Raw genomic sequence first — 18,139 nt, 5'->3', positions numbered from 1 at the left:
ATTAAAGTTGTTCATGCTGCACGATTAGTCCCATTTATCTCTATGCTTTTTATATTAATTAATTTTGAGTATTGTTATTTTTATATAGATATAAAATTCTCAATATCGACTCTAACACTCAACTTTTAACTTTTCAGATTAATTTTGTATTCTGCATACTATCTATATAATCTCTGACGTGCTTAAATTGAGTTTTTAATTTTTAAATTTTATTTTGCAAACGATCCATCATCTCTGACGTGTAACGTTTGCAAGATACTAGTAGAATCAAATACACTATACATATAATAAAGCAGTACACTGCAAATAGAGATTAGTTAGAGATATAGAATCTAGAAAATGATAGCTAATCAGAGATAACGAGCACCTGCCATTGCTTTTGGTGTAATAGATCCTAAGGCTATTTGCAACAAGAAAATTACCGCTCTCTCTTACCAAGTAACTCTCTACACGAAGTATCACTTCAGTGAATGATTAAATCCTGTATTGGGAAACGTTATAGTTTCGGCGCGCGATCAGTTCTGGGTCTACGAGTGCGTATTGCCTTCTGTTCTTCGTGGCAATCTATCTATCTATCTGCTAACTGCTAACCCTCTCAGCGGAAATCAACTCGCAGAAGTGAGTGAATCCCAGGGAGAGTAAAGGGGCTATATAATGTAGAATCTATCAAATATATATTGAAAAAGGAAATCTACTAACTTACCTAGAGAAAATAAATTTTCTTTACCATTATTTTCTTCAGAGATTGCAAATTAAAAAATGATGATTATAATACTAATGTAATCGTAGATAAAGCTATCTGTAATATAATGAAAACTAATCATTATCCTCTTATCATCTAATATTCCCCAAGCACTACCTCTGGTGAATAGCTAAATCACGTCCGCTATTTGAAAATGCTATCTCATTGTGCGTGTGCGAGAGTGCGTCCTCTCTTTTCTCTCCGTTCTAGCACCTGCACCTACCTACCCACCCACCTACCACCCACCACCCATCAACAACCCCTCGGCGGAAGCCAGCGCTCGTACGAGAGGGACATCATGAAGAGGGGCAACCACCCCGCGCAACCACCTCCGTCGGAGAGGAAAGGGATGTTGGAGAGGGTGGCACGCATGCGCCCTGACACTCGCGGGGGGTTACCCGGCGCGATCAGTCGTGGCCGGCGGTGCCGGAGGCCAAAGACTCTCGTCGCGAGGGTAGTAGACGTGCGCGTCGCGTTTTCCGCCGGACCTCTTCCGCTCTCTCGGGTCTGCTTATCTATATCCTTCTTACCCCCTTTCCCCTTTTTTCCGTCTGCTCCCGCGTTCTAATCTGTTCCGCCGCCTTCTCCCCGCGTATACTTCTCGCCGCGCGTTATCTAAACACCGCCGGCTCCTAGACTGGCCGCGTGCCGCGTATGCACCGCGTGCACTCGCAGCAGCATCGCCGCGACGACACGCCGCTGCTGCTCGTCCTCGTCGTCGGCCACCATCGCCACCACGTCCCCGCGCCGTGCGTCGTGCACGTCGCCGACGACGACGACGGCGGCGACGACACCGCGGCAGATCGTGAGGATCGGGGTGACGCTCAAGAGTGACGTGCATCATCGTCCTCTTCGGGGAACTAGGCGCCGAATTCGGCCGAGCGTAGTGTTCGACCACAGGATCGAAGGATGCTGGCCCGCTGCCTAATCTTCGCAGGTAAATACATTTCTAATGCGACTTTCTTTTTCACGAATTGCGTTTCTTTACGGTGATAGAAAAAAGACATATAAGCGCATTGTGTCGTAAAAAAGGTCTTTCTCTTTTAAGCGATTAATGTAATATCAATTTTGGATTGTCTAAGCTATCTCACTTTTTTTTTTTGGATTATAATGTTACTTACACAGTCAGACAGGAAAGGGAAGTCAGTTAAAATTGATGTTACCTACGCTCACAGGAGGGAGTGAATTTAAATGACCGTACTTTAGTACTTTCTCATTTTCATATATGTATACATATAAATTGTACATATAATATCGGATTATTATACATATACTAGATTGCGTATATCGGATATTGACCTTTTCATGAAATTTTATCTCATAAAAAAAAGAGGATTTTTTTTCTTCACTTTCTGCTTCGTTATATTTAAAAATGTTTGATACTGCTCGACGATATCTCTGCCAATTTTCGTTAAATCGCTGAGAGAGATGTGAGTTTCTTTCAGGGAAATTCTCATGCTTATTTAAGGAGCGAAGGATAGTCATCGCTGAATATTATATATGTATTTTATGGTGAAAATGTTATAAAGAGTGGAAATGCTCCTGCCGTCGCGACAAGATGTCGCATCATGATATTAAAAAAGAGGGGAAAAAACTTGCCGGAGTATATCGTACCTTTGATACAAAAATGTCAAAGTTTCATGTTTAATGTCAATTAAATTTCCATTTTAAATTTACATAAAAAATTTACAATTTTCTTACAAGCGCAATCCCTAAATAGCGCGTATAGTAAATTTCATCTATCGCGTCCAAATTTAAGCTTGGGATATCGCACTTTGAATATCACAAAGTTCTACATTTGAGAGAAAAGCAACTCGCAACGGTCACAATAATTTCTATCTTTTGTCCTTTGTCGTTGCTAATAAAAAATCTGTCACAGATGTAAAAAAAAAACTGTGTCATAGAAACTTCCTATTCTCAACTATCATACAATAATCGGAATTGTAACATCGACGGCGTGTAATTGAAGCGATCGAAGTGTATCGCGGCGGGGTAAATTTGTTCGTGCGAAAGTTTCGCGTCGCGTCGCGAAACGTCCGTGCTATCGTGACGTCGGTTACGGCGCACATCTATACCATTTTCCCCGTGGAAACAATTTCCAGTACAGCTGTCCAACTTCCTGCGCGTGTAAACGCGCGTGTGACACGTCGCGCGCGCGTGTACTGCCGTGTGTGTCCATAGTGCGCGCGGCGCAGTGTTTCGAAAAGTTTCGCTGGAAACGAGATAGAGCGATCGTGTGAGAGCCGTGAGTGCGCGCGCGAACACGTGACATTCACGGAAATCTAATTCGCGAAACTGCACGGTAACAAATCCTCACATGGTAACGAACCCCTCGCTCTGCGATTGAAAGGGAGGCCGAGTGGACGAGAGTTTTATGCGATATCTACGATGTACGAGACGATAATCACGAGAGAAGACTATCGTAAGAAAGAAATGTTTATTTAGGGAAAAATTCGATAATATATATTTCCCAAATCAAATTTGTTTTTTCCCCGAATTAACTATTCCGCACGTTTTCTCGATTTTTGAAGTGGAACACAGTATATATTGTAGAAAAGTTAGTATTTTTTTAAAGTCAACATACACGTGAATGAAAAACAAGCGAATAAATATAAGAATAACGTAAAAAATAAAAATTTCTGTTTTCAAACGTAGTCATTGGATTTTTCCATTTATTGAAAAACAAGAATATTTGTGAAAACAACTGGATGTGCAAGTAATTTCTCAATATCCCCCCATTTATTATTATTTATACATGGTTTACGCATTAAAATAATGTTTGCGCAATAGCATTACCATACGATGAAAATCTGCCTTATTTAAATTGCGCGATATGGAGAAAAGAGAAACGTATTTTTCAACTAAAATTGTTTGCACCATAATATCGATTATTAAATGAGATATATAAAAAGCTTCGGTCTCTACGATTCTATTCTTCTTACATAAGAACGATAATTAATCGCGAACGTATCCGTCTCCTTAATAACTTCATGATACATAAAAGATGTAAACCCGAGACCCATATATACGAAGAACTATCAATTATAAACTTCTCGACTTCCCGTTATGTTCGTCCGACGATGGCAGCGAATGCAATCATCTTTTAGACAATCGAAGATTCGAAAAAAAAAAAGAAGAGAGAAAGAGGAGGGTCGATAACGCATCTTAAGATTCCTCTCGTTAACGTTCCTACTTTCTTTCGCTCCCGCGCAGGAAGCTTTCTGTAGTTTCTTGAAGGAGCTCGACATCGTTGTCGTCGCCGTCGCCGCCGCTACCTTACCCCCTCGTTCCGCACTAATTGCGGACAATCCCGGACTTGAAATCTCTCGAATCCGGGAAAGCCTTTAATCTCGACGGCCGTGCCTTAACGATGTCGCCCGTGTTTCGTAGAACGACGTTCTGAAATTTAAGCGCAGGCAGGCGGAAGAGCCACCCTTAATAAGGCTCCTCTCCTTCTACTACCAAGTAACGTTCTTTCCTTTATCCTTCTCGTTCCTGTTGCTCTCCTCGCGTAACCGAATCTACGAGATGTCTACCGGGAAATATTTTAAATTTTGAACAATTAAGTATCTTTAAAATGACTTTGTCGATCATCAGAAAGATAATGGACGAAATTAAAAATAAATCAATTAACCGGCTGATTAACTACAACTTTTATCGATGCTTTCTTTAGAAATACGTACAACAATGTATTGCCTAATATAATTACAGCATGAAAAGTTGAGTCAGAAAATTTCAAGAAGTAATTAAGAACGTCGAAGCTACCTGACGAAAGGTGTTAAAATGCAAAAGATGAAATTGAGAAAGTCGAAAGTTTTAGACAGACAAAACTTGAACGTTAACTCTTGAAAAATCATCCAAGTACAACGAGATGCATGTAATAACATTTTAATAATATAAATTTGAAAAGTTTAAAAGATTTGAAAAAAAAAAAAAAATTTTTCTTTATTATTGTGAGAAATTTCCAATTAATATTCTCTCAATTCTAAAGCCTAATAAAATTTGTTCTTAAACCTTCTAGTTTAAATTCTGATTAAATTGATAAGTCAGTTGATCAAATAATATATCCAGTAATTTTGCTAATTACTTTCTAGTCGATCGTAAATTCTGTTTCCACCGTTACTACGATCAGCGTTCGCGTCGATGCGATCGGCCTTTTGTGCAAGCTACATTCCTGCCGCTTTAACTGCGCTTTTAACCCGTATCGTACGGTAGGTCGCACTTTTCGGTGCTGTAGTAAATGCGCGATATTCGCTTCCGAGGGGTGTATTCAAAGTGCAGTCGTTGCAACGCGCGGGCGGATATACGTGCCGAGTGACGAAACCTGCTAATTATTTCTCACTCGGAAACGCCGGAAAGGCATGTCGGCGACAGCGCGCGGATTTTCCACTGCACTGCCGTCCGACCAAAGCTGATATATTTTTCTACATTCATTCCAGGCGCTTCCATTAAACCTCTGCGCGCTCCGTAAAATTGTTTGAGAAAGAGTAATTTATTTTTATAGAATATGAGACGTAATAGAGTACATCCGAAAAAAAGAGCGGAAGCTTTCCGTGCAATTATTATACGCTATAATTTAATTTGCACTCACTATCAAGAAAGATAATATATGATATAATATAATATATAGGGTATATAAGCTTACAATAATTTCTCTATCATAATTTCATGTCAAATAAATAATTTAATCTTTCTCCTCTCCAGAGTGAAATAATCCCTCGGTAATAGAAGAGTTAATGAAAATCCGTCACGAAGAAATTAAATATATATATATAATAATGTTCTGCTTTATAATCGCTTGAAAACTGATACGTGAAAAAATTATTTTCATCCGCGCAAATTATTTTTATTCCGCCCGACGAAAATGACCCTCGGATCCGGCTTTATCGAACAACGACCGACTCGAAAGAGTTCTCCGATTAGGTGGATAATGCGAGGCGACGTGACGGGCCTACATCCCGATGGGGGCTCGAATCCCGGCACCGAGTTGAATAATTTATTCGTTATGAATATAAACTCGGAGGAAACTGATTCGTATTGCCGTGAGACCGGCGCCGTAGGAGGAGGTCCAGGTCGAAGCTATAGAAGCGATGAAGGATGAAGGAAAAAGAGGGTTGCTAACTATAAGACCTTCGGTTCCTTCACGAGTTACAACATTCATCCTACGTGTGCTGTCTCTCCTCTTTCTCTCTTCCTCCCCTCTCCTTTTCCTCTACTTTCCAAAGTTCCTCCCTCCCCCATTTACCCTCACTTCCGAGAGAAAAGATCGTGTGAAGCTTTCAATCTCTCTGCCACCGTTTACGTTCCACGATCTCGCACGCGTTATTGGAATACCAGAAGCGTGAAGAAGAGCTTTAGTGATCGATATAGGTGAAAATGATGATATATATATGTGATGGATGTATACGATTCCTTTTTAATCTGTCTATCACACGCGTCGTGTGTACGGATGCTCAGATTGAAAAGATGGAAAAGAAATACTACAATTTTTCATCTGATATTTTTTAAATGATGACATTCGATTTCCTCAAATGGTATCGATACATTTACAATATCATTTATTATAATCAAGTAAAAATATCTATAGCAATAAATATTTTAACAAAATTTAATACAAATTAATATGTACTAATTAATTAATATTTTTAACAGAAAATAACTCTTCTGTTTTTCCAAGAAACTGATGTTGAATTTAATATATAATGAAAGAATTTAATGTATTTAATGTTTGAAATTGACGAAAAGGAGTAAACAATACATCAAGGAAGGAGAATAAAGAAGTTGTTTAGCGGAGCGAATACCGGAAACAGTCCGTATTATCATGAGCTCGTGAAAAAGCGATTAAGACACGTCGCATCGCGAAGTTCGGCGCGAGAATTCAGCGCTGGCCGTTTCTTAGCCCCTAAGTATTACGCGGACATTTACAATTGAAATTACCCTGTCTTGTCGCCGGTGGATTATTTCGGACTGTACCTGCAAACTATAGTCGGTACTTTTATTCTTCTTCTTTCCCCCGTAAGGATCTTCGCTTTGAGAAGATTTTGTCCCGAGTAATGAAAACCCTGTTTCTCTCCATCATTCGTCCTGCTTCCATTTTATCCCTCTGTACGACGCAACGCCACTACCGGTTTCTTTATTACCCACCCTCTGTCATATCTTCGCTCACGATCGTTTACTCGATGACACTCGTAAACACGAGGAGAGTTTCAAGTCCAGGGATGGTCGACAATGCAAATTAATAACTCATCTTTCAACGTACTCGATTCTTAAGTGGATAAACGCTCATGGATCACTCTAAGAGTGTGAAGAAAGAAACGAACGACAAGCGATAGCAAAACCAAAGACTTTATCTGAATATCTTTCGCGTATTGCGGCAATTTAGAATCGATAAGTGGAGTTTAAGCCTTTCCTGAATTTAGATCGATGTAATCCTATTTCTCTGCTCCACGAATCTTTTTTCTCACATATAAATTACTTTTTTCTAAATCAAATATTTTTCAATTTTTTAAATTAATTTTTTAAATTAATTTTTTAAATTAATTTTTTACACAATACACATATATTATTTCCATAAATTCCTAAATTTATATTTTATAAATTGTTTTTTAAATACAAGAAAAAATATATATATAAAAGAGTGAAAAGAAAGAAGCTTTCTGATTATGTCTGACTATATCACTCCTTTATCTACTTGCTAAGCAAGATTTGCTCAGGCAATTTAGAATCGGTAAGTTTAAGCCTTTCCTGAATTTACAAGATCGATGTAATCCTATTTCTCTGCCCCACAAATATTTTTTCTCACATATAAATTACTTTTTTCTAAATCAAATATTTAATTTTTTAAATTAATTTAAATTAATTTTTTAAATTAATTTTTTACAATACACAATACACATATATTATTTCCATAAATTCCTAAATTTATATTTTATAAATTGTTTTTTTAAACACAGGAAAAAATATATATATAAAAGAGTGAGGCTTTCTGATTATGTCTGACTATATCGCGCCTTTATCTACTTGTTGAGCAAATCTTGCTCAGCAAGTAGATAAAGGCGCGATATAGTCAGACATAATAGACATTTTTCTAACATCTACATCATAATATCTATATCAATATGTTTATAAATCTTCTCGTAAATTTCTGCAACATCTCAAAAATCGATTCGAGCTCGAGTGACTGCCGAGCTCCGCTGCACAGCGAACAAAGAGCGACGGTTTTTCATATCGCGTACAAAAACCGACGCGTCGTGCTTTGAATTTATATGCTGCAATTTATACGCGATCGTAAATTAAGGCTCGCATTGAACGCGAAGCGTTTTTACGCGCAACGATCGCGCAATCGGGATCTCGACATCCTTTGACCGTCAGCAAATTCACTGGACCGGACTTCTTCCCCTCCGACATATCATCAATCGAACCCTCTTTAAACCCTTCGCGTCTTTAAACGGGCGCGCCAGTTGGTGCAATGAGTGGGCCAACCATTTACTTTTATTCGTCGAGATCGCTTTTCATCGGCCCTCTCGGTACGATAAAAGATACGTACACACATTTCTTGTGTGTTTCACTCTCAGTAACGCAATAGTGCAATAGAGCCACAAAACATACAATATATAGGCACATTCTTTTACAAAAAATAAAGTATAATAATATCATATATATCATAATAATATCTCAAAATATAGAAACGTATATTATTTATTCTAGTTTGTATTCCCACCCATCGTCACCACGAATTATAAATTTGAAGAAAATGCAAAATATATCCTCCTTTTCTAAAAAAAATATGTATAGTCGATATATCGAAGTTTATTGTTGTCGCTTTTCTGCGATGCTCATTGGCTGTCAAGATTCGCGTTGTGCGTTATATTCGTAGCATCGAGAGGCTGTCATCGCGAGGGTTAACAGTTAACAGTTTGACAGTTTGTTCAAAATAAAATTAAATAAAATGATATTAGTTTTAAATAATATGTTGTAATACTTTAAACTCGATTAGTATTTTTGACAGTTATCAGCTGATTTTTGTCAACAAATATTAATCGCGGATAAAGTATTATAACATATTATTTACAATATATTACTATTTTAATATTTTTAGCATATTATTATTTTAAAATTTTTAATTAGCAAATTAACGCTTTATTAATATTTTTTAACAGAAATCAGTTGATTAAAGCGTTACATTGCTAATTAAATTTAAAAATAATAATATGTTAAAAATATCAAAATAACAATATGTTGTAAATAATATGTTATAATATACTTTATCCGCGATTAATATTTTTTGACAGAAATCAGCTGATAACTATCAAAAATATTAATCAAGTTTATAACATATTATTTAAAACATATTATTTTATTTTATTTTATTTTGAACAAACTGTTAAACTACTAACCCTCGCGATGCTACGAATATAACGCACAATGCGAATCGAAACAGTCAATCAGCATCGCGGAAAAGATGCAACAATACTTGCAAGAATCGACTTACAATTAACATGCCTTTTTTAGAAAGGGATGTTATAATATTTTAAATTCAATTAATATTTTTGACAATTATCAGCTGATTTTTATCAAAAAATATTAATCGTGCATAAGATATTATAACATATTATTTAAAACATTATTATTTTCATATATTTTCAACATATTTTATACACCCCCATTACCGCTATATAAGTGTTATTAAAATAAATCATTTCTCACTCACCGATACGTAGAATAGTGGAGTTGTAGTACACAGCACACAGCGCATATTGATCTGAAAACAAAATATTCAAATTATGTATATAAATGTGTGTCGGATATCTTATAAACAATGCAGTTTAGAAAAAATGTTTTTATATTGCATACCTCACAGTTGTCCCACTATCGCCCGATGCCTCCCAGGACCTCCTCCTCCTCTCTTGGTCGACCGTACTTGCTCTTTCGTAGTATTCGCGACACTCCCGAAAACACGAATAATTACGATCGCCCGACACTTTACACGGCACTCCCGACGCGCGATACTTTACACGGCACTCCCGACATAACGCGTGAATCGCACTGTGTATCGCAATGCTACCTGTAACAAATAAAATACATACATGTATTAGAATAATCTTATTATTTCGTATTATAACATACACAATATAAATATGTAAGCTAGAATTAACGATAGATATATCCACGGATCGCAACACATTCGCGCGCGCAAAAATGAGATTAAGTTGGGTTATGTTGGCAAGAGATTTTGCATTGAATTTTTCGCGAAATATGCGTTTCGAACAATTACGACTACATATTAACGTTGAAATTATGATATGCGATTGATAAATATTACAATACAAAGGTTAGAAATCGTTTCTAATGATTATGCTTACTAATTAATCACAACGGGACGCAGCTCCAACTGCCTGATACTCGCGGCGTTTCGGTAATGGCCGAAGCTACAAACATCGGCAACTTCATGCTAATAGCGCGCGCGCGATACTATATACATGACTTAATATTAATAATTAATTAAAACTCAAAGAAGATTCGTTCGAAAAGATATAGCTTTAGAAAGAAAAAATATTAATCGAGAATAATAATATTATAACATATTACTATTTTATAACTTTTACCATATTATTATTATTTTAATATTTAATTAGCAAATTTTCGCTTTATTAATATTTTTTGATAGAAATCAGCTGATTAAAGTGTTAATTTGCTAATTAATTTTTAAAATAATAATATGTTTTAAATAATATGTTATAATACTTTACACTCGATTAATATTTTTGACAGTTATCAGCTGATTTCTATCAAACAATATTAATCGAGAATAAGATATTGTAACATATTATTTACAACATATTACTATTTTAATTTTTTAACATATTATTATTTTAAAACTTAATTAACGAATTAACGCTTTAATCAGCTAATTTCCGTGAAAAAATATTAATCGAGTTTAAACAAACTTATATTATTTTTTTTTTTAATATAATTTTTTTAAACAAAACCGAAGAATGGCGCGCGCTTGTGTTATTCTAGTATAATTAAATTGTTCATGATTATATACTTATCATAGCCGTAATTCATGTTAAAGTTAAAAGCGCTGGCCCGCGAACTCCGATTTCAGTTCACGAACCAACGAAATTTTCCACGATTGTGCGCGAGCAAGCATAGTTAAGACGTAACGCGAACAAATTTGCATGGCAATGAATCCATTATATCTCGCAACGGCATCGTTCGACCGTGATATCAGACAAGTTACAAGGAGAGCGTGCGAAATTAAGAGCACCCGTGCAGGAATATAACGTACTTGAAAGCTGTATTATTAGTTTGCTTCATATTTGATAAACGTGTTAAACCTTTCTCCGAAATAGGGCTAGAAATATCGCGCGCATAATCTTATTTTGCACTGAAAATTAATATACATGGAAAATATTGAAAGTCTCAACAAAATTCTCGTTGCAGCTAATTGTGTAATTAATTTATACAATTCAGCTTACTTGTTGACGCTTGTAACTATACGAGAGAATAATCTTTCATTCATGGTAGAAATTACCACGGTGTTATCATTGACTCGCGCAGTATGACTTAATGTGTGCATGCGCTATTTAGCGACTCCCTTTAGCAGCGAAATTAGCCTGCACGCACGTCGAGCGTTGCACCGTTAACTGCTGAATTATTCCAGGATAAATGTGTTTACATACGTTTAGTTGTACTACGCGCGCAAACGCCGTAGGGGTACTTTAAACGTGCCGCTGAATGGACGTGTCATCTATCCACACGTGTCCAATCGAGAATTGGAAATGCCGATAGTCGATTACCTTTTACTGCCACTTAAATAATTACACCGATATGACGCGAATATAATATGAACTCGCGATTCTTCGTCAAAGGAATTATATGTTTTAATCGGAATCATACGAAGTATACGAGATATCCTAGGACTCTCGTCGAAAAATTAAAAATTAGTATCTTTTGTGAAATTTGAAAGCAAACTTGAAAATATCACATTTTTTAATTTGCAATACATTCGATATCTTAATTACCTAAGTCTCAAAATAAAATTTTGTTAAAATAAAATCCGCTTTAAAGTAGTTTAGAATACAATGTGTGGAAAAAATCTTTGATTTAAAAATCCTTTTGTTTCACTGGTGTGTAAATTACAAGTTTGAATTACGCTAACTTTGATTGAATTGAAAAGAAGATAGAGGAGATGCAAATGGATGATTAAACGATATTATTAAGATCTCGACGGAGCTACGAAGGAAATTGATGTTAGAAGTTATCGATTCTCTTGCCGGAAACTGATTAGAGCGATTTTCCTATGGCGAAATTGAAATTCGCGGTGCGCCTTAATGTCATTTAGAGAAACTCATGAGCGTCTAAAAGAGAGTCTTTAAGGATCCTATTATCTGTGGAAATTACGTCAAAGTGTTGTGCCTGGGGGGAGATCCTATATCTACTTCAATTTAAGAACGCGTGTGGATTAAATCGGATAACTTTCGTTCGCGTACGTATATGCGTTAATTACATAATATTTCTTTCAAAATGCAACAACCAAGTTTTTCCCCAATACTTATCATATTATTGTAAATTGTGTAAATATAATGCAAAACACAAAGTCGTGGTTGTAAATATGTTTTATGTGTAATCCATTATATCTCAAAAGTAAATATACCTTCAGGATTAGACCAGAATTCATTCTCTTGTATGTCCAGGAGATATCACATTTAAATATCTGCGTATGATAAATTATACATTGAGAAATAACATTAAAATTAAACCAAAGCTATTTTAATGTATCGATATTGCTCACATCTCAAATAAATACTGTGTTATTTTAGATATTTTATAATATTATATAAATTCTAAGTTTTATAATATTATGTTATGATATTTACATAATTTCTTAAAAAAATATGATACTTAATATTTTTCTGAAAATGTAGGTATATTTACATTTATACATACATTTATAGATATCTGTAATATTTAAATTACTATTTGCTGTGTGTATGTGTGTGTGTACACTAATGTAAGAAAATTTTTATTAAATAATAAAATTAAAGAACTACCATTAACTATGATAAAAATAATATGAGGAAAATACTTGTTAATATTTGTTAATGGAATTATTGAAAGCTGAATTTCCATTTAAAAAAATTAAATCCCATAACTGTTTTCTCTATATATAAAATAAAAAAAATATTTTGTCATAATATTAAATCAACTCGTCGAAAATCGATGTCATTCTGTCACTCGCAGATAAAAATGGGAAAGTCCCATATTTTTTTCGCGACAAACAACATTTCTCTCGTCCTACTTCAAAATTATATTGATTATATCCCTGTTTTGAGAATTGAAATCTACGATACCACTCGCTGTATCCGAATACCGTGACATTGAAAATTAATATTGTCACATCACTACACGTATAGCAACGCTCAACGTCGTGTGAGAGAAGGGGCCCTTATCGCGATCTGCACGTACTGCTACCATTATCCGCGATGGGGATAAATCAGTCTATCAGTCTTCTCGCGTCCTCCTTTGACAACTTCGGGAAGAAGCTGTGGAAGGAACAGCGACCGAGGAGACACGAGTCGCTCGATATCCATTAACCCCCTCTCTCGTCGACTTCACTCCGAGAGGGAGGAGAAGCGAGGTAGGGAAGTTATTTCCTCCTCGTTCATCGAAAAGACACGAGTTTATGCGCCGTGAACGATGCGAGTTTCGCATTCCCGAACTATCTCAGAATCATGATTCTGCTGCGAAAGATGATCTAATAAGTGCAGCAAATCGCATTCTTCTCTTATAATAAAATTTTCTCGCGTTCGGGGAAAATATTTTATCAACCCTTATATCTGCTTCAGTACGTTTATGATTAGCTATTGCAACTAATAATGCGCAAAATTTCGATATATCATTCTAATTAATTATAATAATTGTGAATCATATTTCCCGATCATTTTTTATACACATATAGAGATTGTTTTTGTTATGTTGCGAATAAATTAGCCTTCCATGTTTCATCTAGTATAAAAACCTATATAAACAAATATCTAGTAGTGCAATTTTTAAACTATCACTTTCGAAGAGCTTACAGGAATCGCTTTCGCGGAAGCTTTGGGATTTTTTCCGTCACGACGAGAAACGACGACGTGTCCAGCGTCGTGAAGGGATTCTCCCTCCATCATTCTCTTTTCTCGAGTCTTTCTTTTGTTCTCTCTCCCATTCTCTCTCGCTCTCCTTCTTACTTGCCTCGGTGAGCTTCGCCTCCGTCATTTAATATTCATACCGCCGCTGCTGAGAGCGACATACTACGACGCCCGTGGCTACGGCGCTCTCTCGGAGGCAGGCTTGAAAAATGGACGACGCTTTTGATAAAATACGAAAAACAGTTCTCCACTCTTTCCTCCTCCTCTCCTTCTCCCGTCAACCCCCTGTCTATGACGCTTTGAGTCGCGCGCATCGCGCCACTCACCTCGAGATCACAAATTGGACGAAACGCGCGGCACCAACGATATATCGCTCTCGTGTCTGAGTTGCTGCGCGTTGAATCTTTCATTAGGGAACTCGCTGGAAACTGCCGCGCGCGCGGCAACTACCCACGGGATTGCTAAAACTGAAAGCGCCCGTCGCTGTGTCATTATTTCATCCATTAACGACGTATAACGCGAATTCGCTTGAGCCCTCTACAAAGCTCTTCCATTTGATGATGACACTACCGAGAACATGAGCTTCTTAGTTTTCAAGTATATAAAGCGAGTTCGCGTCTTTACACTTTTCGCGAGAAACGCGAGAGCGCTTTGACTAAAAAACTGAAAATTGATTCTTGTGCAAAATTTTATTTCAAATTATCATGAGTGTGTCTGTAATAATTTCTCTCATTTGTTCTGTGTCTTGTAAAATATTAAGTAGACCGGTGATATTCTACTGTGTGTGTGTTGTGTGATGAATATACATGTCTGAAACTTGGCTGTACCAGTGCAAAGATATTACAATCCTTGCACAGTTGACGTTTTGCGCTTGAATTTTAATAGGCTCTAGCTATTCTCGTACGTTCGCCCGCCGCGCCGTCTTTCTGAGACAGCCTGTATCGCATGCACATGCAAGGTATGCAACTGCACAGGTAAATTCAGCGTCCATCGCGTGGGCGGTACCGCGTGGCACACTCGCCCCGTACCAAGCTGCGCCTCTGCGGTGAATGTGGCTCCTCCGTCTCCCGCTTGCATCCCACCCCTGCAACTGCACGGAGATGCATCCTGCTGCTGCTGCTGCAGGAGAGCGAGAGAGTGTATAACGAGCCGGAGAGCCTCGGACAAGCTCTCGGGTCGATGGCTCACGGTTTCGCCTTGCCCTCTCGAACGACCCACCCCTTTCCTGTCACTCTGCGTCCCTCTCGGATCCTCTCTCATCCTCTCTCATTACCTCTCTTTCCAGCCGTTATCCCCTGCTCTTTTCCCACTCACCTCAATCCACTCTCCCGCAATCCACCCCCGTTGTCGACCGTTGCCCCCGTCCAGGCGGCCAGTGGCGTAACTTTAAATTCAGGGCCAGCCGCGATCGTGACGCGGATGTGTCCGACGACGAAGAGCTGATGTCTGAAACGCGACCTGTGCATAAAGAGGGCAGGAGGTTCTCGCGAGATAAAACCTCGATTGCGCGACCATTTCCCTCTGGCTGCAAAGCAGCTGTCAGTTGTCAATTACAGATATCAAAGCAATGCGCGCACATTTTTAGCAATCATTGAAATTGTAGACACACGATTCGAAGAGGATTACAACACAATTTTTTTCTGGTAATATCTATCTATTTTTTAATGATTGCGTCTTCGAAATTATTATATCAGCGCCAATAAAAAAATTTGCATATTGTTTTTCAATATAATAATACATGCTAATCAAAAATCATCGAGAAACTAATAACTATTACCGCGTAGTTTAAACGAGCCTCAAATACTCTTATGAATTATGAAGCCGTGCCTATTACGAGGAATTAACCTAATTCTCTCCTAATCGCTCGTAATAAAGCGCGCGGGTGCAAACATCGGTAATAAATGGCGGCTGTTTCCAGCGATTTCCCAGCAGCTGTCTGGCGAAACGGATTGTCGCCGAATGCTGAATACGGACCCTTCGCTGCAGGTCGAAGGCGCCGGAAGAAGGCGTCGGGACGCCTTCCTCGCGTAAATACGACGCAAATTCGATACCAGGCTTCTCGTCTGTCTCCTCCTAAGTTCCGACGCTCACGTCGCTGGTAAGATCCGACACGAGAGCACCTGGGAATAACCGATCTCTCTCTCTCTCTCACTCCTGCGCTTCCTATGCGTTTTCGCATATATATATTTCTCACTATACGAGGCTTTCTCCTCATCCCCTGACACCCCATTTAGCTTCCCTCTCTCTCTTTCTCATTCTAAAGTATTTCTTGCATATGCCATGTTCGTCGCTCCTGCGGCTTTACCTATCCATCCACCTGTCTCTCGCAGTAGTGACGCGACCGCCAAAGCAACACCGTCGTCGACGACGCTTGTCGCTTCTCGCTATAAGCGTCCTCAGGGAATTACATTCCTGTCTGAACGCGTACATAGACGTGATCGCGAGAAGATTCGCTCCTCGAAACTAGGGTAACTGATGCGTTACTATAATCGGAGTCTCTAAAGCAAGCTTCAAACAATTTTGCGGCCAAAAGGGAAGACATGTCGAGTACATTGTTATTGAAACTCTCTCTCTCTTTCTTCGTAAAGATTTATTATTTAAAATATTCACGACTTATTATTTATTATATATTATTTTAAATAATCAAAAATTTTATATTAAGAATTTTGAGAGCAAGTCCTAATATTATTATATGTATTATATTGTTATAATAATGTTAATAGAAAGAATAAAGAAAAGAAAAATTATTGAAAGATCTATTCATCTGTCAGATTTTTACATTTTTAATCTATCAGATATAATCTATCAGATAAAAACTATTAATTTAATACATTTTCTACGACAGTTTGCAGAATTAAATATAAATGCGAGAGTCGAATGTAAATCGTCGGTTCGATCGCAGCAAATATCTCGAAATTCTAGCAGTTGAATGATAACGGAGATCCTTTTCATGAGGAATCCGTACTATTTATTCCGCGCTTTGATCACAAAGCGAGACGCGGCTCTGGTTGACAGTCGCGCGTTTGTAACTTACGACGTGATCCTCCTTCACTTCTGAAAGCACGCTACGGTCGTTGACACGACGACGTCGGGATAATATTTCTTTTTCTCCCACCCCCATCCTCCTCTCATCCTGCCAAAGCGCCATATCACACATACATATTAGGCAGAGCGTAAAGGAATAGGAAGAGTCTCCTCTCCGTTCTGTTCCATACTCTTTTCTCTCTCTCTCTCTTTTTTTTTTTTTTTTTTTTGCGTTGTCGAGTGCGAGGGTGGATCAAAAGGATACGTCTTCTCAACATTCGTGCGTGCATATGATAGCGAAATATCATCGTAAACATCCTCTTGAAACTCGGACTGACGTAAATCCCAACGGCCGTCGTTTATTCGACGATAAAAACGTCGTTCATCGAGAAATATAAAAATCAACGACAGTATCAAAGTAGGAAAAAAAATACATTAACATTTTTTATGAACGGACTAGGAAAAATCGAGTCTCCATTAAAATTATACGATATCACATCTCTAAGAAATTATTTTCCAAGGAAATACATCTTTAGAGATAATTTTTAGCGGAGAGACTATTAAACCGGATATCTGCGGAAGTTACCGAAGTACTTTTCCGCTTCGATAACTCATTTCTGCAATAATGAAAAGAACCAAAATATCTTGAGTTATTTATAAATTATTAAACGAAGATTTTTTTAAGCAATCAAGTTTAATGCGCCCTTACTTTTTCACGATAGTTTAAAATTTCATAATCAATGACTACTATGTATTTCAGTTCGCTATTATTTCTTAAGAAATATCCAAAATATCTTTCAAAGACTGCGATTATTAATGACAGGAATTCTCTCTTGACTCTGAATCTACCGAGTGGTCAGCGCGGAAACGATGTGATCAACTATCCCCGACGTTCCGCGTCCCAACGAGCGAGATTGGAACAGTGGAAACGTCCTTTCATAAATCCTAAGGATTCACGGGAAGCTGCGGGACTGTGCCAGTACCAGCGGTATCCCTCTGATCCCGCAAGAATATACGAGTCTTAGCCGCGCGCGATATAAATTTTACTCTGAGACACAGCGCGCAATAGTGTGCTCTCCACTGTTTTTCTTCTTCAATGCATCGAATGGAATTTGGTGGCATCCCAAATGCAGCACGAGACTTTCTATGAAATATTAAAAATTTACGTCAACTCCGCGGCGATAAGAGAATTGTCGCGTCTCGAGGAAGAATTCTCAATATTCTTTGCTCAAGACGT

The 18,139-nt window shown here is 37.7% G+C and overlaps 2 protein-coding genes across 12 annotated transcripts in view; one reads left to right on the top strand and one right to left on the bottom strand.

Annotated features, from left to right (window-relative positions):
- LOC145940867 (uncharacterized) overlaps positions 1–18,139 on the bottom strand; it is a 118,556-nt gene that overhangs the window by 54,909 nt on the left and 45,508 nt on the right. The window contains exons 3-4 of the mRNA XM_083046503.1: positions 9,596–9,806; positions 9,453–9,503 (exon numbers count right to left, since the gene is read on the bottom strand). The gene's annotated coding sequence lies outside the window, so the exon portion shown is untranslated. The remainder of the gene's footprint in view (positions 1–9,452; positions 9,504–9,595; positions 9,807–18,139) is intronic.
- The window catches only part of Dscam2 (Down syndrome cell adhesion molecule 2), a 90,656-nt gene continuing 73,658 nt past the window's right edge, over positions 1,142–18,139 (top strand). For 10 of the 11 annotated variants that reach the window (XM_083046353.1, XM_083046349.1, XM_083046352.1 and 7 more), the window contains exon 1: positions 1,144–1,679. In XM_083046353.1, the coding sequence (XP_082902479.1) occupies positions 1,652–1,679 (28 nt within the window). In that variant the 5' untranslated portion in view covers positions 1,144–1,651. Of the gene's footprint in view, positions 1,680–18,139 lie in introns of all 11 variants that reach the window. The other variant, XM_083046357.1, reaches the window with a different exon arrangement.

The sequence above is a fragment of the Prenolepis imparis genome, unplaced genomic scaffold, assembly GCF_030444845.1.
Source record: "Prenolepis imparis isolate NDT839.2.m4 unplaced genomic scaffold, iyPreImpa1.0 SCAF_9, whole genome shotgun sequence".
NCBI lineage: Eukaryota > Metazoa > Arthropoda > Insecta > Hymenoptera > Formicidae > Prenolepis > Prenolepis imparis.
This window is presented reverse-complemented; position numbering and strand designations above follow the sequence as displayed.